The 24,174-nt window shown below is 43.6% G+C and overlaps 1 protein-coding gene across 19 annotated transcripts in view; it reads right to left on the reverse strand.

Moving 5' to 3' along the window:
• LOC107375745 (neurexin-1a) overlaps window positions 1-24,174 on the reverse strand; it is a 462,507-nt gene that overhangs the window by 269,165 nt on the left and 169,168 nt on the right. For all 19 annotated transcript variants that reach the window (XM_070542354.1, XM_070542374.1, XM_070542368.1 and 16 more), the window contains 2 exons: window positions 11,837-12,278; window positions 5,080-5,463 (listed from right to left, as the gene is read on the reverse strand). In XM_070542354.1, the coding sequence (XP_070398455.1) occupies window positions 5,080-5,463; window positions 11,837-12,278 (826 nt within the window). The remainder of the gene's footprint in view (window positions 1-5,079; window positions 5,464-11,836; window positions 12,279-24,174) is intronic.

Below are 24,174 nucleotides of genomic sequence, written 5' to 3' on the forward strand. Positions count from 1 at the left end.
TTAAAATGCAACAAATAAACCTTCATTTAACATTGAAATGTCCAGAACCAGAACTTCTAAATGAATAAAAATCACAAACAAAAATTCAATAAAAAAGGAATCTCACTCCCTGTTAGAAAATGTTGCACCAAAAACAATAAAAAAAAAAAGGGAGCGAGGGCTTTTCTGGTCACAGTCTCCCTTGAGTTCCTGTGCTCTGGGGCAGCTCTTGGATCTCTGGGACTTGGAGCTCCCTCCGTCTCCTGCACATCTTTAGGGGGCAGATCTGTGGCCCCTCACACTCTATTGGATGCTCCTATAGAGAAACCTTACATAAACAAGCGCGTGTACACACACAGGTGCTCACATGGTGCTCTCATAAGTATGGGCTTGGGCACGTTCAACACATGTCTTAAGACTATGGTGGGCACTCAATGCACTGTGGTATATTATCGTGTGACTGTTTAGTTAAACAATGATTGATTATATATTTCTTCATCAAGTTGATGCAGTGATAGCTTGATTTTGTTATATTGGTGTTGTGTCCCATTTTTTTGTTATGTTTTGCTTTTTTCTCGTCTCATTTTGCAGGTCTAGAAGCAGACTCTTGTTCATTATTGTTTATTTTTGTTGAATCCCCCCCCCACCTAACCCCCTCTCTCCCCACCTTTTCTCTTTTCCTTTCTCTTTCACCTCTGTCTCCGTGTCTGGTCGAAATTACAAAGCATTCAAAAACAATAACAATAAAGTTTTAAATATCAGGTGCGACATTAAAAGCAGACTCTTTGATGCTCCACCTGAGACATTAAAAGCAGATGCTCTGATGCTCCACCTGAGAGTAAAACTGTAAGGCTTGTTACCAGCATTCAGACATCAATTCTGCTTGCTTCACAGCCAGACAGGACACGTTAAAAAAAAAAAAAAAAAAAAAAAAAAAAAAAAAAAAAAAAAAAAAAAAAACAATAAAAAAAGACCCAAAACAATAAATACAATGGCCTATCCATTGTCAACAGCCAAAACTGCACTTCAATAATGATAATAAATATTAATGATAATAGAGTTGTACATTTTTTAACTTTGATATATATATATATATATATTGAGGATGGAAAAATTATTGAGATGGGCATGTGACGTGTCAAAGGGTCTTTACATAACACCCCCACCCCAAATCCGCACAAGCCTGCTGTGTCCCCCCCACTTCTGAAATCAAAATTTCGTCCCTGGTGGTGCCCCAAGGCATATCCACGGATATCCTAATTACGTAATAAATCGGTAAATATTTCCATATTTACGAATTTATTGATGAATCCAAATATGTAAGTAAAGCTTACAAATTATTCGTTGGCTAATAATCACAACAAGGTTAACTCTTAGTGTGAAGTAAAAATGTTAAACAGTTATGTGGAGCAAAAATGTTACACATTAATAATAATGTTGTGATGTAATTGTGTTCATACTGATAGATCAATTATCAATTCAACAATTAATGATCTGGTGTAATTTAATGTCTGAAATGAATCATTACAGGAAAAAATTCATTTTAACCCATCATTCATTAATGTAAAGTGCAGGACACATTATTCAAACACTTTGGATTTGAATAAAATTGTTAATTCAACAAAATATGATTATATGAAGTTTTATAGTAATTTATGCCAGGGAAGACACACTTTATTCAGAGACTAAACGATGAGAAGCTCTGTGTCTTGCAGCCTTGAGGTCTCATGACGTACGCAGAATTTGTTAAGAATATTGGCTCAAGTTAATTTCTTCATGTCGGCACCACTGTGTCAGACTGACCTGTAAGAAGTTTGGCTTGTAAGATAAAAGTTAATTGCTGGTCATTTTTGATGAAAACTTGGCCATTCAGTATGCTACAAAGGTGCAACATGTAAGAATGACATCCTGTGGTCAAATCTGGTTAATGCAATAAATGTCCCTTTCTCACTCCAATTCCGTGAGTTTCACAGATGTTACCAGTTACGGATCATACATAGTAAGTTAACAATTAAATAAATACATTGTGACATCTGGTGTTAGCACTGCTGGGTGTCTTACCAGCTCTGTGGCCTATAGTGGTTTGAGTGTCCACCTTGAGACTGGGAGATTGTGGGTTCAAATCCACGGTCGGGTCATACCAAAGACTTTAAAAAGGGGACCCAATACCTCCCCGCTTTACAGAGAACAAATTTCACACACCAATGTGTGAGACAACTACAGGGACTTTAACTCATTCCCTGCCAGCTTTCTGATCAGCCCCTGACTGCCACTGTTTCTAAGTATTTATTTGAAGAGTCACAGAATATTTTGCTCTATGACCACAAAAACACCAAAACTACCAAAAGAAAGAGTAGAATCACTTCTAACATAAGGAGGAATCCGCACGTTTCTAGCTTTTTCCATTCACGATCCATGTGTGAGCTCAAGTGTGAGCTGCAGAGGCCTTTTCTGGTTGGCGCCCAATTGCTTTAGGCATAGCGGCCTCCCAAAATGATCTCCTAATTCATCGATTGTCCGCTTCCTGATCACGTGACTTGTGACACACATGGATGAAAACCAACTTTAGAGCCATGATGTTTACTCTCAAGTAAAGTCAAATTACAAATGCCAGCGGTGCAGTGTTAGCTTGGTGCAGAATTGGCAACCTCACAGGCTCACTTACTTAAAACAAAAGTTTGTGAAAGAAGGAAAACTGACAACCCTTCAGCCAGCTGAGAAGGAAATTTGATTTTTTGTAACTTCCCTTCCAACATGATTTAGACAGACTGTTTTGTGATTATTGCACTGTAGAATTCTTACATATTGCTCCTTTAAGATCTAGTCGTAGCACAACAAATTTTCCTTCAGACCTACGGTTAGAAAAGAAGCATTTATTTCCTTCTAACTGCATGGTTGTAGACTACAAGTCAAAAATCAATACGCAGCAGAGGAGAATGTCAAGGAGAAGAGAAACAGGCACAAGCAGATATTAAAAAAGAATGTTGGACTTTTATTTTTCTGAAGGGTCAAGAATGATCAATTTATTATCTATTGATAAAACGATGAAAGGAGTAAACGGTGATGGAGTGAACGTGTCTTCTTAACACTATAGCACACCCAGCACCAGCAAAATTGTACACAAGATTTTAGTCACAGCATAAAGTTGCTTCATTTCAATGTTGCACCTACCGGCTTTCCTACAAAATTTTGAGTCCAGATATTTGGCCAGTATCATAACTTAGCCTTACTGCTTGCAGGATTGATTTATTTTCATTAAATCTATGTAGTTGTGCATGTCCAGCATTTCAATGAATCCCACACCAGCAAATAATATAGAAAAAATGGGTGAAACACACGAAACTTAATAAACAAGCACCATGGCCTTGCCCTTGTGCATATGCCGATACAAACACAAAAGGAAAAATTAATGCTTTTAATGTCCTCAGCATTAACTGCATTACATTTTTTCATAGTCCTTTATGAAAGCTTGTAACTATGTGCTTTAGCACAGCACAGGGGTGACCAAAAGTTTCAAGATGAATGGTAAATGGCCTGTATTTGCTAAGGCCTTTTCTAGAGTCCTACAACCCCCCAAAGCACTTTACAACGCAATCAATCATTCACCAATGCATGCACACACTAACATCCTGGTGGTGATGAGCCACAATGTAGCCACAGCTGCTCAGGGAGTCACTGACAGAGGCAAGGCGCCACCGATCCCTCAAACCACCAACAGGTCAAAATCGTCATGGTAACAGTACTTGAATTTTTTTTAATGCTAGAAATGTATTGATTGTTATTTTTACTTTTACCTCTTATAACTCTTAAATAAATCCAGGAAACTCACATTAACAAAAATGTGAACATAAAGAAGAGCATCACTCTACATCGACAGCCAGCTGGAGAGACAAAGAGCAAAATTCAACAAATGCAAATGGAGGCTGCATTAAATCAAGGGCCACAAACAGGCCTAACGTTTTACTTTTAACTAATATTCAATTAATAGTCTAATAAGTCTTTGAATAAGTAATGCATAAATTAAAAAGAAAACAAGCTCGATGAAAGCTAAAACTAGTGTTTTGTTCATCATCGTTTAACTTGTGTTACGGGAAGGTCACCATAGCTGTGTCACAACATATTTTATACCTTCTTTAAGCTGCTCTTCTGCTGCACAGTTGTGCAGAAAATCACAGACATAACTCACATTTCTGCCGCGATGCTAAACAATGGTTCTCTTGGCAACAAAATCCCCAGATTCCTGAAATTAGCCCTGCATCTCTCACACGAGATTTTGGTTTAGCACCAGAAAAAATAACATGAGACTTGATCATCTGGTAACACAAAAAAGACGCCACCTGGATTTATCAAAGCAAAAAGGTATGAGCCTCCCTATTAGACAACTACTACCAGCATGAAGGAATCTAAAATAAAAGGCTTTACGTTTTTAGATTGGCAAAAAAATATATATATATATATATATATATCTCTGCTTGCCATAAAATTAATTTCCACAGGGTCAGGGGTAACTCGGCTCCCGCTAAGACATGGAGCTTTAAAATTTATCTCTATGACACACTCTCCTCCCATTCCTCTTCTCTGGAGGAGACACAGATAAGTATTCTGCACAAGGTCTGGTCATGAGCGAGTGGTTTCATGAGGCAAATGCTTGGAAGAAGACAGCCAATTTACAGGCAAGTGTGTACGGTGGACGTGACCAGCGGTGTCTCGGTGGTGCATCAGTCACCTGCCACTCAGCGGAGTCCGACACTAGCCCTACACATCTTAACTCATTCTGTCCACCTCTCTGCAGCCTTCTATCTGCACAAGCACTCTTTCTACCTTACTTTACGTTGGCTCTGCTGCAGACGCTCAACAGCCAGAGTTGACGAAAAGACCACCAGAAGGCTTTTCTCTACTGACACTGATCATCTTATCTCCTTGAATTTTCTCTCGAGATAAGTTTTAGTTTTCCATAGTGTCAGCTACAGCGTATTGATGGTTCTATGCCCACATCCACAATGACAGAAGCATTTTAGAACATCACCTTCCACCGCTGACTCAGCCAAAGCCCATCAGAACAACAATTCAAGGGGTCAAACCGTTGGGCGTAAGACGTACCTCTTTCACAGGAGCACCCGAGGTACCCGGTCCCGGAGCAGTCACACACGTAGCGGTTCCACCCCTCTCTACAGATCCCGTTGTTTTGACAAGGGTTGCTCAAGCACTGTTTAGGAGGCTCTTTAGAGCATGAGGGTTTGACTCCAGCAGCCTTCTGGATCTCTGCCAGGCGTCGGACATCCTTACTCTGTCCATCAATAAATAAATCTCGGATGCAGCCCACATAGCCGTAGTTGAGCAGCGCTGTCCACACTTCAGTGGGGAACACCAGCCCCATTTTGTTCTCTGGCAGACCCCCAAGGTAGAGATTGTCGTCCAAGTCCAAGATTTCACTTTCCCCAGGGGCCGTGTAGGCGGTACGGAGCGTATTGATGGAGATGGTACCTGGAAATAAACAGAAAATAGATTTAGTTTAATATCTTTTGTTTGTTTTATTTTCATCTGAGGTTATTTGTAAAGATTATAACACTTATCGGTGTATTTAGATGCCTTTAGATCTACATATGATCTGTGGAAAAATGCAAACGTGGAAATATAGTCAATTTGAAAAAATTTTGATGAAAAAATTAGCCTAATTAGGGACACACATCCGAGCCGGGTCAGGGTTTTCTTCATTTAGAATGACTGATGACTGTTGATAAGACTTATTAATCACAGGGCAGCTAGTCAATTAGAAACCTAATCTGGGATCCCTGGGAGCATCCTCTCCATTTTCCATAGATTTCCCCTAATAAATCTTCTTTATCTAAAGAGCAGTGGTCATAAAACGAAAGGTAAGGAAAAGAAAAATCACTGCCCTCTATCATTGCTGACGCCCTCTTCCACCTTCCTTTTGAAGAGCAAAAAAAGGAAAGAAATCCTAAACCCTAGCCATCCTTTTGAACTTGATTAACGGTCTGCAGGTTGTGTTTTTTCACCCTGTCTTCTCCTTCTCTTTGCCTCTCCAACACGTAAACCTGCAAAGGGAGTTTGTGTGTTTCCCCGCCATGATTTATCACTCTCATTCAGGTTTAATTCTCGATCTGGAGCACGGTAAACAACAGCGGACATGACTGGAGTGTTAAGCCTGGCAAAAGGAAGGACTTACTGTGGGACTCAGACCTGGTGATTAATTTGTATATGGATCTGTCACTCTCTGCACAGCAGCTACTGTGGACTTTAATTAATGGTGGCTGCCTCCGCTGCCCGCATCCTCATCGAGTAATCTATAAACTTCGCTGCTGGGGATTCGCACAAGCGGTGGCGGAAGAGGGAAAAGTAGGCTAAGGGTGCTTAAAAATACAGTTGCCATAAAATAATAATTTGCATTTTGAGTGGCAGATGCATGCCACGGCAGATATAACTGCACTATTAGCTGACTGCTTTGGGATAAATGGCAAGCGTCAAAACTGCTTGTAAGTGTGATAGGATCGTGGCTTTTGAGCGACTTTACGAGTCAATGTGTGTGTGCTTGGAAACGAGCCCTGAGCCACGCATGCATTTTCAGCAGGGCTGCTTGGCTTATTTTAGACACAAATTAGACAATAAATGGGGCATTTCACATTCCATTGCATCCACCATTAGCATGCATGGATGTGAAAATCACAATTAAATATACGCATAATGAAAATAATTTAAATGTATTTTATTTTATTTATTTGGGGGGGGGGGGGGGTTCACCCATTTTAATCTACAAAAAATGAACAAAGACCATTGAAATGACATTATTTGATCATACTCTTGGTTGTGTTTTGTCTTCATAACCAAGGTGAGTCGGCCTGCTTGGAAAAAGTGCACGAGAGCGACAGTTAAGGACCTTGTGCACAATGATTAACCTGGTGCTTGGTAGCATGTTCCAGCTCTCTTCTTGGGGTCTTGGCCCCAGGCATCTGTTCTGGCACTTTCCCACCATCACCTACTGCCCCTGCACTCTCCAGCAGCAGCTGCTGAGACTTCCAAGCTTTGCACACTTGGCATGGGCCACCCGTCACGCAGCCAGAACAGCTCCCTTCAGGTTACTGCTAACGAGCTCACTACATCAAACTCATTAGCGGGAAAACTTTTCTCAGAGTCGAGCAGGTGCCCAGCAGAAGAACGAACACCAGCATGGTCTGGGTGAATTGTGAGAGAAGTATCAGTGTTGACAGATTCAACCCTGCAGCAGTAAGAAGTCCTTTGAACTACGGCTTGGTGGGAAACACTTTCACAAAGTAAATACTGAGGCAATCATCATCGTCAAGCTAATGCCCCCCTCATATCTTTGCTTTTTCTGAATGTACTGTAAGTCAGTTAAAACCAGCATCCACAGTGAGCAGGTCTGTCTAAAGTGATGCAAGCAACAAAAGAAGGATGTCATCATCTGAGACATCTATGCAGACTGCTCTGTTCACTTGTCAAATTTGCGTAAGGAAGTGCGTAAACACCGTCAAACTATGTTAAATCAGAAACCAGAATAAAATCCTTAGAGGACACAAACCGTTGTCATGCTTAAAGGCTGGAACACATATGCACACATTGTAGTGCTGCCAATTTTCTGAGCATTTTTCACGGCTGAAAGAAGACGGATTTGACTTTGCGAATGCACAGCTGTGCATAAAAAAGAAAGAGATACCAAACGAGAAGAGAATGTAGAGATAAAGATGGCTGGAAAGAAAGGTTGGGAGAGGGTTTGATCAAGACAGATAAGAAACCACATGCAAAACCACAGCGGATTGTATTATACAGAGAGAGTGCAGTAAAGAGGAGTTCATCAAAGTGATGATGAAGAGAGGAAATGAACTGGGACAATCAGCAGTACCAGATCGTTGCCTCGTCTCTTCGTTCTTCATAAGCTGACCCATAAAGAAACACCTTATCGTTGAATGCAGGGGTCCAAAGGGCAGCTCAGACCTTTCTCACGTTTTCTGCATTAGCAGCCTATAAGTCAGCATGATTCCCTCTCTCATACATCCCCCAAAACATGCCAGTTAGAGTATTACTGCAATCCAGTTAAAGCAACGGGGCCAAATCTCTTCATGTGACTGGATTCTCTGTAGGAGAAGCTGGTGAGGTTGGCCGTGAGGGTTGGGGAATGTGGGATCCGCGTGTCTGCACATGCTTGCATGAGCCCTTGCACGACTGTTTGTGTGATGTCCCTGATGAGTGACCTGCAGCACTCCAAACCCAGAAACCCTCACTTAAAAGCATAGTGTCTCTTAGCGTCTCTAATGCATTGAGGTTAGAAGATGCTTTCTGAGAGTGAAACTCCATTTGCAGGCTTGTTCCCGCCAGAAGAACTGACTAAACTAAATAGGCCAGGGATCATTATCCATTGCTGTCACAGCTGCAGGAAGTGTTGTTCATGGAAGAACGGGCCGTGGATAATTGTGTCTGGCTGTTGTGTTGCATTCGTGTTATGGATGAGGCATTTGGTGGCATGCACTAATAAAACATCTGAGATGCAGAGGAAAAGCTGTGTGTGCCATATGTTTTATAACTTGGGTTCTCCAGGAAATTGTAGATTCCTCTCTCATGTTTAAACATAATCTTAAACTGATCAAATATTTATTGTAAAGCATAACAAGGAAAAGTAAAGGTTGTTTAAAAAGTACTCATACTTGTTGTTTAGTTTTGAAATGAAAATAAATTTAAAACGTTTAGATAATTTGAGGAAACGGCTTCATTGACTTTCTCTTTTTTGTGAGACTCTGTTGTTTAATGCTTCTTTATGTATACACATGCATCCTGGACTAATTAAAGTTACATGTCGCTTCTTTGACACAAAAATGTAAGTGTTTTAATTTTCCTGTGATATGGTTTGTGATGGATTTGTATCTCAGTATAGTACCAATGACTCACTTGGGCAGGTATAAGAAGATTCAGTTGACTATGATTCAGCCCTTTTTCACAATGCAAAATGATTCTAAAGGAATGTGATTCAGTGCAGTTGTACTTTCTGATAAAAATTAGTAACTCGCTTTGGAGAAAAGCATCTACCAAATGCATACATGTAATAAAAATGACAGCTTGCACATAGGCCTTGTTTTAAAAATGTGTTACTTTTTCTTCTGAACAAAAACTGACTTTCAGTATTGAAAAACGAGGCCTGGTGCAAAACCAATATCATTTGGGATATTAACCAATTAATCCTTTTTAAATCAAAGCTCCTATTCTCCTCTTAAAACACCAGGAACCACAGAAAATCAATTCTTCATCAACAAATGGAACATTTTTATACTGTTTTTGTGGTAGATGTTTACTTGCACACGTTCCATCTAATTGTTAAATGGGTGAAATCTTGTTTTGGGGGTTCCAATTCTAAAACTGCATCAAATCCGGGCTGCTCTATTGATCTGTGCACGTGTAAATCAGCACAATTTGGTCTTCACACCCCCAGCAGATACTTCCCGCCTCATCAATACGACAGCATCACTTCAAACCCTAAAGCTACAATGACACATTTGGAAAACAAACTAGCTTAAAACATGTTTCTCCATGCCTCCTCACAACGTTCTGACATAGTATGGGGAAGCAGTAGCTCAGGAGGTAGAGTGGGTTGCCTCATAATCGAAAGGTTGTGGGAACAACTCCAGCTCCCGCCAGGGTTGAATTGTCCCTGGACAAGACATTTCACCCAACTTCCTTGTGTTGGTAGTGGTCACAGGGGCTGATGGTGCAAAATGACAGCCTTGCTTCTGTCAGACCGCCCCACGGCTGCTGTGGCTACAGAGCAGCTTACCATCACAGGTAGTGTGTGAATAAGTGAGTGTATGAATAATGGAAAGCACTTTGGGCACCTTGAAAAGCGCTATATATATTCAATCCATTCTATTATTATTATACCTATAAATGTATTGTGGAGATTAAGAGAAAACGAAAAGAAAAAAATCAAGTGGTTCATACTATTATTGTGTTTTGTTTATACTTCTTCTTTTTTGCATCACTGGTGCGAGAGGTTCTCTGCTCAATAATATCAGAGAAGGAGAAACGGACGGTTGCTACCACTTAAACTTTAGGACAAACTGCCAGAGTCCCGAAAAGAAAAACACCATTTGAAGTCACGAACAACAAAAGACGTTTGATGCTAAAAAACGGAGACTGGTGTTTAGTGTTCTCTTGTTTTGTTGAACATCGTGGGTTCCCGGTTCCAGCAGAAGCGTCTGAAGAAAGACACCGGAGGGAAGGGGTGAGTGTTCTGAGATCATGTTTGCATCCAAAATCTAACTTGTTTGCAGATTTGTTATAACACAACTAAATTCAAGGGCTGGCAAAAACAAACAAATCTTTGCAATAAAGATGATAAACTAGCATTTAATTCAAAATACTGCATGAAAGTGGAGCTGTATTAGCTTTTTGTTTCTATTTACACACTGGAAGTCATCAGAGACATTTTCATGTCCTCCTTACACTCCAGTGCAGGAGTGTTGATGTCTTAGACTTGAGGAAGGGAGGAAAAGTTACTCCAGAAATGTCATTAGCGTGTTGCTCTGCAAAGCACTGTGCAGTCTTAGTCCTGGGAGAGACCACCTCCTGTTTCCATGGAAACTTGGGCAGGGTAGACAGAGAAGCTGGTGAGTACAGGGAACTTGGGGTTGTTGTTTGTGTGTGTGTGTGTGTGTGTGTGTGTGTGTGTGTGTGTGTGTGTGTGTGTGTGTGTGTGTGTGTGTGTGTGTGTGTGTGTGTGTGTGTGTGTGTGTGTGTGTGTGTGTGTGTTAAAATGATTGCATGTGAGGAAGTGTGTGGGGGTGGATGACAGGAGGATGGGAGATGGATAATGAACAGAATCTAATTTAGCATGAGTGTTTCAAATAGTTTGGTCTGCCATAGTCAACAATGAGTTCTTCTTCCAATAAGTTCGCTCAATGCCACCCTGTGCCACGCAATATTGTTTATAAATGTAATCCGTCAGTTCAAACAGAATGAACTAAATGGATCTCATTTTCTCCAAGTAATGATGAAACTGTTAATGTAATCTCCACCTTTCTGAGTAGAAAACATGGTCAAAGCGCATATTGAATCGACAACATGACTTTGCAAGGTCCTAGCCTTGAGCTAACAAATTTGCTACCTTGGCAAATCAACAGGAATCTAATCAGGGTCAACAAAGGGCAAAAGACACATAGAAGAAGGCATTTATGTCGGACACGAATGTAGAATTACAGGATAGGTTGAGAATCCAAAGCCAAATTAGCACCACATATATAAATGTTTATAATGAGATGTAGTATCAGCTCTTTCATGATAGCAGATGTTTTCTCTCTCAGGAAATACACTTCTAGTCCCACTGCTGTGTTCTTTGCAGGGTTAAATAATTCATTCAGACACTGCAAAGAAGAGCGACAGCTCAAGGTTTCTGCTCGATGTAGTAGAGTAGGCAGAGGACTTTTATGTGTCAGTCAGAAAATAAAACCCACCCTACATTAACATCTAAAGTTGATATCTATGGTGGTCCCTGAGTCTAACATGCAGGCATGGAAATAAATGACTTCAAACACCCTTAAGTTTAGGATACATTTTCCTAACTTCCTTATGTTTGTCTCAGTGGCTCAGTGGTATAAGTGTCCACCCTGGGACTGGGAGATCGAGGTTCAAATCTGGTCAGGTCATATCAAAGACTTTAAAAATGGGACCTAATGCTGCCCCGCTTGACACTCAGCTTTAAGAGGTTGGATTAGGTGGTTAAACCACCAAATGGTTCCCGGGTGCAACCACAGCTGCAGTGCGCCGCACCCCATGGGGATGAGTCAAACACCAGTGTGTGATGATGACTAATGGGACTTTATAGGGACAGAAAAGTTACCTGATCTCCCGTCTCGTTGGAAGTCCACATGATACCATTCGCCATCGTTGACTTTCTTGTTGACAGCTTTGCTCTTTGTAGTTCCTGAGCCCATATCTAACAACAAGTACAGATGGCCATCCAACATCTCAATGGCAAAGAAGTCCACCTTAAGAGTTTGGGGAGTCTTGGAGTCCTTTGGTTGCTGCTTGGGCTTGCCGTGGCTGAAAAGTAGAAGACCATTGGGCTCGGTAGTTCGAAAGTCAAAGGAGATGGATCCTGTTTTCTTAGCATTCCATTTGTTGAGAATGATGAAAGATTCAGGTGTCTCGAATGTGATGGGGTCCAGAGTGGCCACATTCTCACACTTAAAGGCAACAGTGCCATGGACCTTCATCTTGGGATCGCCCGACTTGGCCAGCCTGGACAACTCAAGCCTCACGTCGTTGTTTTTGTAAACGACCTGAAATAGTAAGCACACACTGAAAGTTAAATCCACAGTAGATTCACACAGAAAACAGCATTAAACAGACTTGCAGAGTGTACTGTAAACATTTCAGGGAATGTTGCAAACAAACTGAAGTTGTCCATGTGACATCTGATCTCAGGGGGACAGTGTGTCATGAGCTGGCTTTGGAGGCCTCAAGCATTGGTCAACTTTGTCACCTACACACGGAGAGCTGCACCGATGTGGCACCAAATGTCACTCACTTCTCCTTGCCTTCTTTGCTCCCTTTCTGAAAGCCTTCTCAACCAGTAGTCAGTATATCCTAGCTGCATCAAGAGGATGAGACCTGTTTTTTTTTCTTTTATTGTTGCTTCAGTGTCAACAAATGGAAATGACAACCTCATTTACTAAGGGACTGAGATAACAGTCTTGAGAGAGCTATCAGGTAATATATCTTGAGTCTGTGAGACAAGTGAGAGAAAAGTGATGAATGTGAAATAGTGTCTTGATTGCAAGTGTTATGTAAAATGCTGATTAAGGCCTCAGTTAGAGCCTGTGATTAAAATAAAGAGTGCAGATGATAGAAATGTCCATATGAAATAGCTACTCTTAAGCTTACTCATCCACTCTGGAAAAATGTGTACTGCATGCAGGTGTGTTGTTAGGCCCGGCTACTTGGGCTGAAGCCCCGAATCTTTAATGAAAAGCCCCGGATCTAAAACGTGGAAGTAACATGCAGTACCAAAGTCCAACAGAGAGGGAGCAGCTAGCAGTACTTTGTATACAGCCTGCCTGAGCCTCCACCACTGAAGAAGAAGCCCTTCAGCAGCCGGCTTCTTCTGCAGTGCCTGGTTTCTTCTACTCTCTGCCTGAAACGCATGAGTGAAGATGGACATAAGGACGTTTTTTATACCAAAAGTACAACGACAGAACCCCAGCTTTGATGAGACTGGTGTTGACTCAGGTTTGTGAGTCTTATTTGAAAATAGTTGTTGTGCTGCTGGTTTGCCTAAAGTTAGCTTATCAGGTAAACTTGTTGGAGAAAGAAAGGGAATATTTACTATCATCTCACACTAAACACTAACAGGAACAATACTCTGTCCTGAAAATGCTTAACGTGTAGCTTCAGATTAAAAATTATGTGGTACAAGACAAATATATATGATGTTGACTAGTGCGTGTCACGTGTGTGTGCGCGTGCGTGCGTGTGTGCGCGCGCATGTGTGTGTGTTAAGCCCCGGATCTTCTTCAGTCCTTAATCCGCCCCTGACTGCATGCACGATTTAGAACACTGAATTTATGCATTTTTACTCAAACCCCATTGAGACCAAATCTAATGCAAAAAAAAAAAAAAAAAAAAAAAAACTCAGACAGGGTTAAGAACTAAAAGGTCAGATGAAATTAAATGGATTTGACCTGTGAACTCTGAGCTTCTTTAGCAGGTGAGTAAAGAACCAAAGGAACTAATGTCAGTAGTTCATTGAGTCATGAAGCTCATCTTTTATTGGCTATTTAAAAACGATGGTTTAAGATGTGTATGAAACTCAACCGCTGACTTTGAGAGAAGGATTAATTAGAAATAAATAAATACAATTATTCTGTAAACTAAAAGGTTACCACAGATTGTGTTGTCACACACTTAATGACACACTGCATATAAGTCAACTATAATTGGCAACAGTCTTTCAAAAACAAATCGAGACAGCCATAACCTCATCATTATCCAATTTTCATAATGAAACAGTGTCTGCAGCTGTAATAGCAAGGATCCTTCTGTCTGGTTATTTCTCGTTACCATATGTGAAACTAATTGGCATTTAGGCAAATGTCAAAATTCTTTAAATAAAACGTCAGCATGGTCTTCATATTTTCACCTCAGACTCATAAAACCTAAAACCTTTTTATTGAATAAAGAAACCAACATTTAAAATGTTATTATGGGATGGTTTGTTCATTTAAGGCTGAGTGTTGTGCATCAAAAAAAGTACTTGGCCTACATATTTTGTCTTTTTCTGCTGTTTTCCGCGGCCCCTTCCACATTTCCAACCAGAAAACACGTTTCAAAATGAGTCAAAGATTTCTTGAAAACAAAACAAACTCCATCCTTTGTAATTCATTCTGTTCTTCTTCTGAATGCATTTTAAGTTATTTTTTTTCAACACAGGAAAGTTATTTTTTACCTTGCTGACAGTTTTGATCACCCCTGCGATCTTCATCAGAGCTAGCCGCTAATGGCGGCGTAACTTCCTTCTCTGTTTATCCTTAGCTTATAATGGACTGGGACAAAACAAAGGTCAAAACCACCGAACAACAGAAACATAAAAGATGGATTAAGGAAGCCATAGAAATATGGAGACGTGGGCATGGAACCATGAACAGAGACGAGGGGGTCTACACATTAGATTATGCATGAAACTGTGTCATCGGTGAGGAGAGCGCGAGCAGCAGAGGGCGACACCGTCCTCTGTTCCCCGTGGAAAAACTGAGATTAACGCCATTAGCGGCTAGCTCTGATGAAGATCGCAGGAGTGATCAAAACTGTCAGCAAGGTAAGAAAACCTTTCCTGTGTTTAAAAAACAGAACTTCAACATTTATCCAAAAGAAACTCTGACCTCCAAACTGGCAAAAACTGCATCTGCAATACCAGTAATGTGTCCCTCACACTGTGGAGGAAATCTAGTCTTCTCTTCCTTGCATAATTGAGTTAATTCAGCCACATTTAAGAATTGTCAGCATGAAGTGTGTGCTAAAGGTAAACGGCCCAAAAAAGTCCTTCAAGATGTTCTGGTAGTGAAGGTAATCATGAAGGTTTAGGCCCTGTCCACACGTAGCCGGGGATCTGCAAAAACGTAGATACTTTTCTACGTTTTGGCCTGTCATCCACACGAAAACGGAGTTTTTTCACACGAAAACGGATCTTTTTAAAAAGATCTGCGTTTTCTCCGTTTTGGGTGTCTGTGTGGACAGACAAAACCGGAGTTTTAAGGTCCGCAACGTCACTTTCCGCGACAAAAAAATGCTGACATCACGTGTGCGACCTGTGTTTACACTAGCCGACAGCATGGATGCCCTCAGAGCTGCGCTCGCTTTATCAATTGTCCAAGCGCTTTTTGCTTGTTTGTTTTTGCAAGCGGAATTACTGCTCCTTGCGGAAGACCACAGACGAAGGACGAGGTTAAGAACGGGGGAAGTACTGCCGCCAACAGGTCTGGCATGTCATTAACAACGTATTTATCCGGGTACGTGTGGACATAGTTTTCTTTTAACGAGGTGGTGTGGATGCAAGCTTTTGGAGGGGCGGATATTCGTTTAAAAAAAAACGGCTACGTGTGGACTAGGCCTTAGTTGATTTCACTTCTTATCCATGAAGCTTCTTCTGTCCTGAAACTTGGGTTAGGAGTTAGGAGTCCTACTATAGGGAAATAGAAGTCACTGGTGAGGCCATGAAGGCCACAAGTCCCTGGCCCTATGCCCCCATTTAGCTCCCTGTTTGTGTCATTGGTGCTGACGATCCTAACAGGTCAGCAGCATACCCCACCTGTGTATTGGTTTGGTTCCATGTCACAAGTTTGGTTAACTGCTGGGAAATCAAGTCAATGCTGCACTGTAGGTAAAAAGTGTGTCTTTGTTACATCTGAACAACAAGGCAGCTTGATTTTATACAGGTGAATCACATCAGGGAGAACTTCCCAATTGGACTAGAGCTCCCAAATGGGAGCAGTCAGAGTCCAAGCAATTGGGGTATCAATGAACATCAGAAATAGGGTCAAAATCGCAGATCCTATGAATAAAGCAAAACAGAAAAGATAATGAAACACTGTTGGATAAAGGCTTGACTGGTTTAGCTAAAAGGCATACCATGTGAAAAAAGAGACAGCAAGACAAAAATACACCAAGTTATAATGCTCTGCAAATGGATATAATCTATTCCAATCCTAAATAAAGTAAAGACAGAGCAAAAGAAAGCAGGAGAGACTGTTAGCTTCATTGTAGGTGTCAGAAAGATGAAAGTTTGTTTTTCCTGCTTCACACATGGCTTCTTTCAACAAGAAAACAAGAGAAACCCTGAATGTTTCCAACTAAACCGTCAAGGTCATCATGCCCTGAACAACTGAGAACCTACAGAAACAAAATCAAGGCATACAGATCTGAAGCAGCAAGGTATTCCCAGACCATCACACTATCAACACCGTGATTGGTTGTTGGTTTGATGTTCTTTCTGTCGGAAATGTAGTGGCTGTTAACTGGCCCAGTCTCTTCACTATTTTTTAATCATGAACTCTGACCTTAACGTCAACAAAAAGAGGCCTTTTGAGCTTAAAATTATTGTTTTGTTTTTGGATTTCATTAGAACGGGCAATGATGTGTTGCCTTTTAAGATCTTTCATCCTGCATCAGGTTTTCAGGCTAATTTTATTGGCATAATCTTTTAAGATCTAAATTCACCAGAGGGCGATGGTGGAACAGGAGTTAAGGGCATGCCATGTAAACCATAGGGTTGTAGGTTCAAGCCCCACTCAGTCTGTTGCAGTTGTGGTCTTGGGCAAAGCATTTGAGCCCCGCTTGCCCACTGGGGGTGTTTGGAGTTACTGGTGGCACCAGTGCCCGGCAGCCTTGCTTCCGTCTAAGTGTCTCAGGGCAGCTGTGGCTACAATGTAGCTAATCACTGTCAGTGTCTGAATGAGTAAATGACTGGTTGTGTTGTAAAGTGCCTTGGTGGGGTATAGAACCATAGATGGTGCCAAATACATACAGGCCATTTGCCTTAGCCAGTGCAAGGAACGATGTTAATCTCAATTAAACCATGCTATGACAAAGGCTAGGTTTTATGGAAAGCCTTTTTTTATTTAAAGGTGCACTATGTAAGAATAAAGTAAGTATTTCAATCCTGCAGTCAAATTTGGTCACTGTAGCTTTATATTCTAAGCAGATTTTGCAGTTCTGTGAGTGTCATGGCTGTTTGCCAGTTACAGCACCAGAAGACTCTATATCACATATGTCAGAGTCAAGGCCCGCGGGCCAGATGCGGCCCGGGGAGCATTTTTATGTGGCCCGCGAGATAAATATCAAAAATATATTTAAACTGGCCCGCTGGCCGATTTTACCGCAAAGACTACAACTCCCATGATGCTTTGCGGCGCCAGCGCGGAGCCGACGCGCCCCCTCCTTTGTGTTTTTTCAGCGCTGAGGCAGTCAGAGGTAGTTGGGTGTCTGCAGCTCCGCTGTCTCGGACAAACTACACTCCTCTCACTCAGCGCCGAGTTCACTCAGCTGTTTTCTGACGTTGAAGCCCAGAAACGGAGATTCTAGCCCCTCAGTAATGTGTTCACGACTTAAAGAGAAAGTTTTCAAACTAACGTCCAGACAGAGCTGATATAACTCCAGCGAGCAGCGACACGCTCAAACCAGCACGACTCTGTGGCTGCTGTCGTGTTTCCCCCCCGACACACAACAACGTGGTCAAGCTGCTCAGACATGTTCATCAGCACAAACCTACGTGAGCACCTGTTGTCATCTAATGTTGTCATTATTATGATGAAGATGAACAAAACAACAGGAGTCTCCTCCTCAGCTCAGATCAACCCCATGATGCAGGTATCTGGCTGGAACAGGTGAGCATCACAGTAAACCAGTGGAGCAAACTGAGCTTTAAATATGTTGGTTTTATGCTCTTTTTCTGCTCCAAAACATGAAAGTTAACAGGTGAGATGTTGCATTTTCATTTAAGATAAAATGATATTTTTATTTTGTTGTTGGCCCGTGAGAAAAGATTTAACCTACAGTAAACAGGAAGTGGAAAGGCTGCAGATAGATGAATAGAATAGAAAATCCCTTTATTGTTCCTCAGTGGGGAAAGCTAGACGTCACAGCAGCAATGACACTTATTACAGGAGAAAAAAGGAGAATAAAAAATAAGAAAAATGAATAAACAAGAAAACATAAATCCTGAATAGATTTTAAAAATGCTGAATATACCACAAGTAATGAATACCACTGATGTGTTTTATTTGTAACTGACTTGCTCGTGTGTAATTTGGTTATTCCACATTCAGTGTTAATGCAGAAATAAGTTTGTTTCCAAATTTAAAGGTTCAAAATTGCATATATGTTGATAAAGAAAACGTGCAAATTTGCCGTCACTTTTTCAAAAAATATTAAGTTTGGCCCTCGACTCCGTCCCAAAGTTTCATTTCGGCCCCTTGTGAGTTTGAGTTTGACACCCCTGCTCTAGATGACAAGTGAAATTGAGTTATACAGTAAGTTAATAAGTAGATAAATGCATTTCTGGTGTTAGCACTTTTGGGTGTTTTATGGTACTGTAACCCAACCCGTGCAGGGGCCTCCCTACACCCCAGACTCTGCGTTGTGTAATTTTGTGTTGGATGGGGGTGCACAATAGAGAGACCAGTCGGACACAGGCGTTCAATTTGTGGCTCGGACCACGCCGTCTTTTTCTTTATTTAGATGATGGGGCAAACACCACTCCGACTCCGCTGCTGGCCTTTACAAATCACAGTAAACACTGAACCCAAAATGGCGCCCGCGCGAACGATAAAACTGAACTACGGTGTCCTGCAGAGGACAAATGGTCAAAATTGCTAAAATCTACAATGTATATCCAGCTCAACAGCGGCACCTTGTGACTTATTCCAGTCACTGCCTTACATCCGCCTCTCCTTTAAGTGATGGCGTCCCGGTCATCAAACAAAACAAAACAGAACAGTCTCAAAATGTATATAAGAATAGCGGTGGTGGAGGATGCGCAGTATAATGCAACAATGTCTATGTGTGTATCCTATTAGTATGGGTACACTGGCTGTATTATCCTACATGTTTCTTGCAGCCCTCTTTGCTTTTGCCCTCTGCCACAGCTTCCATCCCCTTTCTATCTTCTTCTGATCCTCCCCTGGTTCAATAACTCTTGACCCATAAGTCAGTTTCTTTGGGGGATGCCGACTCCTCGGCAAGTTCCTCCTTGGTTCACTTGGTCTGGGAGATGAGGGGGTGCCCCTGGCAGTTTCATTCCCCCTCCCCTCTTCACTCCCTTGTCCTGCCCCTGTGTCCCTTTCCTCTGGTCCTGTGGGGGCAAGAGATGTATTTGATGCTTCAGGTGAAACTCCCTCCACACCCCCTTCCAGGCTATCTGCCTCCCCGTCCTTGATTGTGTCTGACTCTTCCTCCTGTCTGATTTCTTCACCAGCCTGCTCTCCACTGTCCTCTGTGTCCTCAACCTCTCCTCCATGAACCTCCTCCACGTCAAGCTCCATTTCCTCCCTTGCCTCCTCTCCCACCTGCTCCACAGGAAGAAACATACACTGTGTGAGTAGGTTGCGGTGGACCACTCTCTCTGTATCACCATTCTCCGATCGCACCACATACACCGGCATGTCTGGCTGTTTCTTCACCACAATGTATGGACGTGACTCCCACTTGTCTCCTAGTTTGCTTCGCCCCTCCACATGACACACTTTAACCAGGACTCTGTCACCCGGACTGAAGCTGTGACTGGTTGCGTGTCGGTCATAGTATCTTTTCTGATGGCCCTTAGCCTGGCGAGAGGCCTGATTAGCCTGTGCATAAGCCCGTGACAATCAGTCATGCAGGGTCTGGACATACTCGCTATATCCCCCCGACCCATTAGTGGTTGATAGTCCAAACACCAAATCGACAGGGAGACGTGGGTGCCTGCCAAACATCAAGTAGTATGGTGTGTACCCTGTCGAATCATGGCGGGTGCAGTTGTAGGCGTGTGTCATTGCATCCACATATTCGTGCCACCGGGGCTTCAGGTGAGTTTCTAGTGTCCCCAGCATGTTCATGAGGGTGCGGTTAAACCGTTCGGTCGTGCCATTGCCCTGTGGGTGATAAGGCGTAGTGCGGGTTTTAGTGATGCCGGTGCATTTACAAAGCTCCTTTACCACAGCACTTTCAAAATTGCGCCCTTGGTCTGCATGCAATTTTGCTGGGAAGCCAAACCGACAGAAAAAGTTTCTATACAGCACCTTAGCCACTGTGCTGGCTCTTTGGTCTTTAGTGGGGTATGCTTGCGCATAGCGTGAGAAGTGGTCAGTGACCACGAGGACATTTTCGATACCACCTTTTGATTTCTCCAGAGACAAAAAATCCACACAAACTAGCTCCAAGGGGGCACTGCTGTGGATACTGACCAGGGGGGCCCTGACTCCTGCAGTTGGAGTTTTTCTAAGGCAGCACCTCTCACATTGCTCGCACCAAGCCTTGATTTCCTGAAACATCTGTGGCCAAAAAAATCTCTCCCTTATCATGTGCAATGTCCTCTCAAAACCAAGATGGCCTGAGTCATCGTGGAGAGCAGTCTTAACTGATATACGCAAATCCTCTGGTAGCACCAATTGCTCAACTACTCCCCTTTGGCTGTCTTTGACGCAGCGGTACAGGATGCCATCCCTTACCACTAACCTTCTCCACTCCTTTAAGAGAAGGCGCACGTGTGCTTCACCACTCCTTCGCTCACTGCGGCGTGGTCTCTGGTTCATACTCTTATAGTGCAAGACAGGGCCAATAACAAGGTCTTTTTTCTGCCCTGCACGAATCTCCTGTTTGGTCATGGTGGGCAGGGACTCCATCCCCACATCCCTGTAAGGCTCAGTGGATGTAGGGGGCCCGAGTTCTAGTTCCTCCCCTGGGTGCGCGCCATGGCCAGAGGGGCTTTGAGTCTCCTGGGTAGCCTGTGTCACACCCTGCCCCTGTTCGTCGACACCCACCCACTGAGGGAATGTCTGCAGGATGTGCATGACCTCCTGGTTAGACATGCGAGAGTGGGCGTCAGCGTTTGTGTTGCTCTGTTCCCTCCGATACCGGACATCAAAATCGAAAGAAGCCAGCCTCGACACCCACCGCTGGCCTGTGGCATCCAGCTTCGCTGAGGACATAACATACTTGAGAGGGTTATTGTCTGTCTGTACCGAGAACCTACGCCCATAGAGGTGGTCGTAGAATTTATCTGTGACCGCCCATTTGAGAGCAAGAAACTCGAGTTTGTGTGCAGGATACCTTGTCTCTGCTGGGCTCAAACCTCTGCTGGCGAAGGCTATGACCCTCTCAACTCCCCCTTGGACCTGAGCCAGAATGGCGCCCAGACCCTCCCCTGAGGCGTCCGTCTGCAGAACAAAAGGCAAGCTATAGTCAGGATATCCTAGCACTGGAGCGCTTGTCAGTCTTTCTTTTAGAGTCTGAAATGCCTTCTCACACTCATCTGTCCACAAAAAGGGTGGAATGGTGGCCAGACTGTTCTTTCCCCCTCTCTTTTTCTTTCTGGGGTCACCCGCGGTTAGGCGGTACAGGGGAGCAGCTAGGGTAGAGTACCCACTTACAGACCGCCTATAGTATCCAGCAAACCCCAGAAATTGCAACACTTCTTTGCGATTTGTGGGCCTCACCCAGTTTTTCACCTTGTTGATCTTCTCTGGGTCTGTCCGGATCCCCTCAGCAAGTGGCCCAGATACTGAACCTCCTTTCTCACTAGCTGGCATTTAGAAGGCTTTAACTTCAAGCCATGCTCCCGAAGCCGATCGAACACCAGCTGCAGTCTTTCCAGATGCTCATCAAAGGTTTTGGAGAATATGATGAGGTCATCAAGATAGATTAGGAGGTGGGTGAAGTTCAGATCGCCAAAGCAGCAGGTCATGAGTCTCTGGAAGGTAGAGGGAGCATTCTGCAGTCCAAAAGGCATACGATTTGCTTCAAACAGCCCCATGGGGGTGCTGAATGCCATCTTGTGTTTGTCATGCTCCGCCACCTCCACCTGCCAATAACCAGAAGTGAGGTCAAGGGTGGAGAAGTATCTTGCCTGGCCTAGAGCCTCCAGGGCTTCCTCTATTCTGGGTAGAGGAAAAGCATCTCTCGTGCTGCAGGAGTTCAGTTTCCTGTAGTCAATACACAGCCTTAGTGATCCATCTTTCTTGGTTACGATCACAACAGGTGAAGCGTATGGGCTTTTGCTGTGCCTGATAACTCCTGCTGCCTCAATTTCTTTCAGCAACCTTCTCACATCCTGCCACTGTGATGGGGGGATCTTACGGTAAGGCAGTCGGAATGGCTTAGAGTCAACCAGAGGGATTTCATGTTGCACAGTCTTTGTATGGCCGTAATCCATGGGGTGTTGTGAGAACACACCCACATTCCTTTCCACAAGCTCTTTAAGAAGGGAGCGCTGGTGCTCGTTCTCGACGTCTGCTCCACTTAAATCCACTTCTTGGCTTGCCACCACATGGCCCATACCCAGACATGCTTCTCCACCTCCGCTAATATGATGACTGCCCTGCATCCTGTCTGAAAAGTCCACAATACTTCCCACCAGTGATGCCTTGGCCAGATGTGTGTGAGGCTTGATAGTGATAGCATGCTCGGAGAGGTTCATCACCCTTACTGGGGCACATCCTTTCTTTACATCAGCCAGAACTCTGGCGACCAGGATGTCTTGGCTGAGCCGCAGGGAGGGGTGGCCTTCAATTAGGGCTGTATATGTCTTTCTTTGTGGTCCAGCTTTTATTTTGCACCTTAAATCCATCTCTTTCCCTGCTTGAATGTGTACCTTACGGCCAGTGTAAACGACAGGGCCCACTGTGTCATCCACATCACACCGTTCAGTGTTCCCAATCTCTAGCAGGGAGGTGTACCACTCCGGATGAGTCTCCTTGACCTGGAGAAGGAACTGCTGGCCGTAGGTGGCCTGGAGGTGGCTTCTGGAGGCACGGAGGACATTAGTTCCCACAAGCAGAGGAACCGAGGAGCGGTACTCTGTGTTAGGGACAACAAAAGCCGGCACAACCTTAAACTCTCTCCCCAACAATTTTAGGTTAATGCGTAGCACACCATGGTAGGTGACACTCTGGCCCCCTGCACCTTCTATGGGTATCTTAGAGGGCTGTAGTTTTTGTTTATGGAGGGTGGGGTGGCTGCGCCAGTACTGATGCGTAATACTGGTTATCTGGGAGCCAGAGTCGATGAGTGCCCTGCACTTCATCCCGTTGACTTCCACCCCCCCCCTCATTCCTGGGACCAACTAGGGGAGTGCCTTCTCCTCCGTCACCTTTGTTCACCTGCAGTGTGAGGACTTGCTGCTCGCCCATGGTTGCCCCAGCGACCATGGGCTTTATCTGTTTAAAGGCTGAGCTGAGTAAGTGTTTCCCTCCATGGGAGTCACCGGCTGAGGATCATGTGGCCATGTCTGGTCAGGCTCTGGGAGCACTGCTCTGCAAACCCGTGCTATATGTCCTTGCTTCCTACACCGGTAGCATGTGACCACCGGTGTTGGTGTTGTAGCCCCAGGAGGTGGTCGGACTCTCAGTCGAGTGGCAGAGGATGGAGCATTAATTCTCGATTCAAGGTGGGTCAACTTGGCCATCTGCTCCTCCTGGCTCAATGCTAATTTCTTGACCATCTCCGCTAGCTCAGACCACTCTGAGGAATGTTTGGCCTTCTCTGCTTTCCCATTCACACTACACTCCGATGCCACTTGTACCTGAGCATAAGTCTTCTTTGACTTGTTTTGAGGCTGGAATCTCTTAGTTTCTTTTGCTAAATTTCGAAGCTCAGTCTGCAGCTCACGGAAACTCAAAAGCCGGGGCTTCATCGGCGAGATTCTCGCATATACATCCTCATCATTAATTCCCCGTATGAACTGTCGGGTGAGTTTACTGTCACGGTCAGGGAAAGGCTTGCCTCCTCTTTGGTTTTCCTCCACGGCTCGCAGTGTTGCCTCCAGTGCTATAGCATATGAGCAGGCAGACTCCCCTGACCTCTGAACACGCTCATAGAAGTCAGCTAGCAGATCTGAGGAGCTCTGTGTGTCGCCGTACTCTGCTCTCAGATCTTCGAATGCTCTTTCGGGTGTTTGGTCATGGAGAGGTAGATTCAAAACCAGCTTTC

Source organism: Nothobranchius furzeri, chromosome 12 (assembly GCF_043380555.1).
Source record: "Nothobranchius furzeri strain GRZ-AD chromosome 12, NfurGRZ-RIMD1, whole genome shotgun sequence".
Classification (NCBI taxonomy): Eukaryota; Metazoa; Chordata; class Actinopteri; order Cyprinodontiformes; family Nothobranchiidae; genus Nothobranchius; species Nothobranchius furzeri.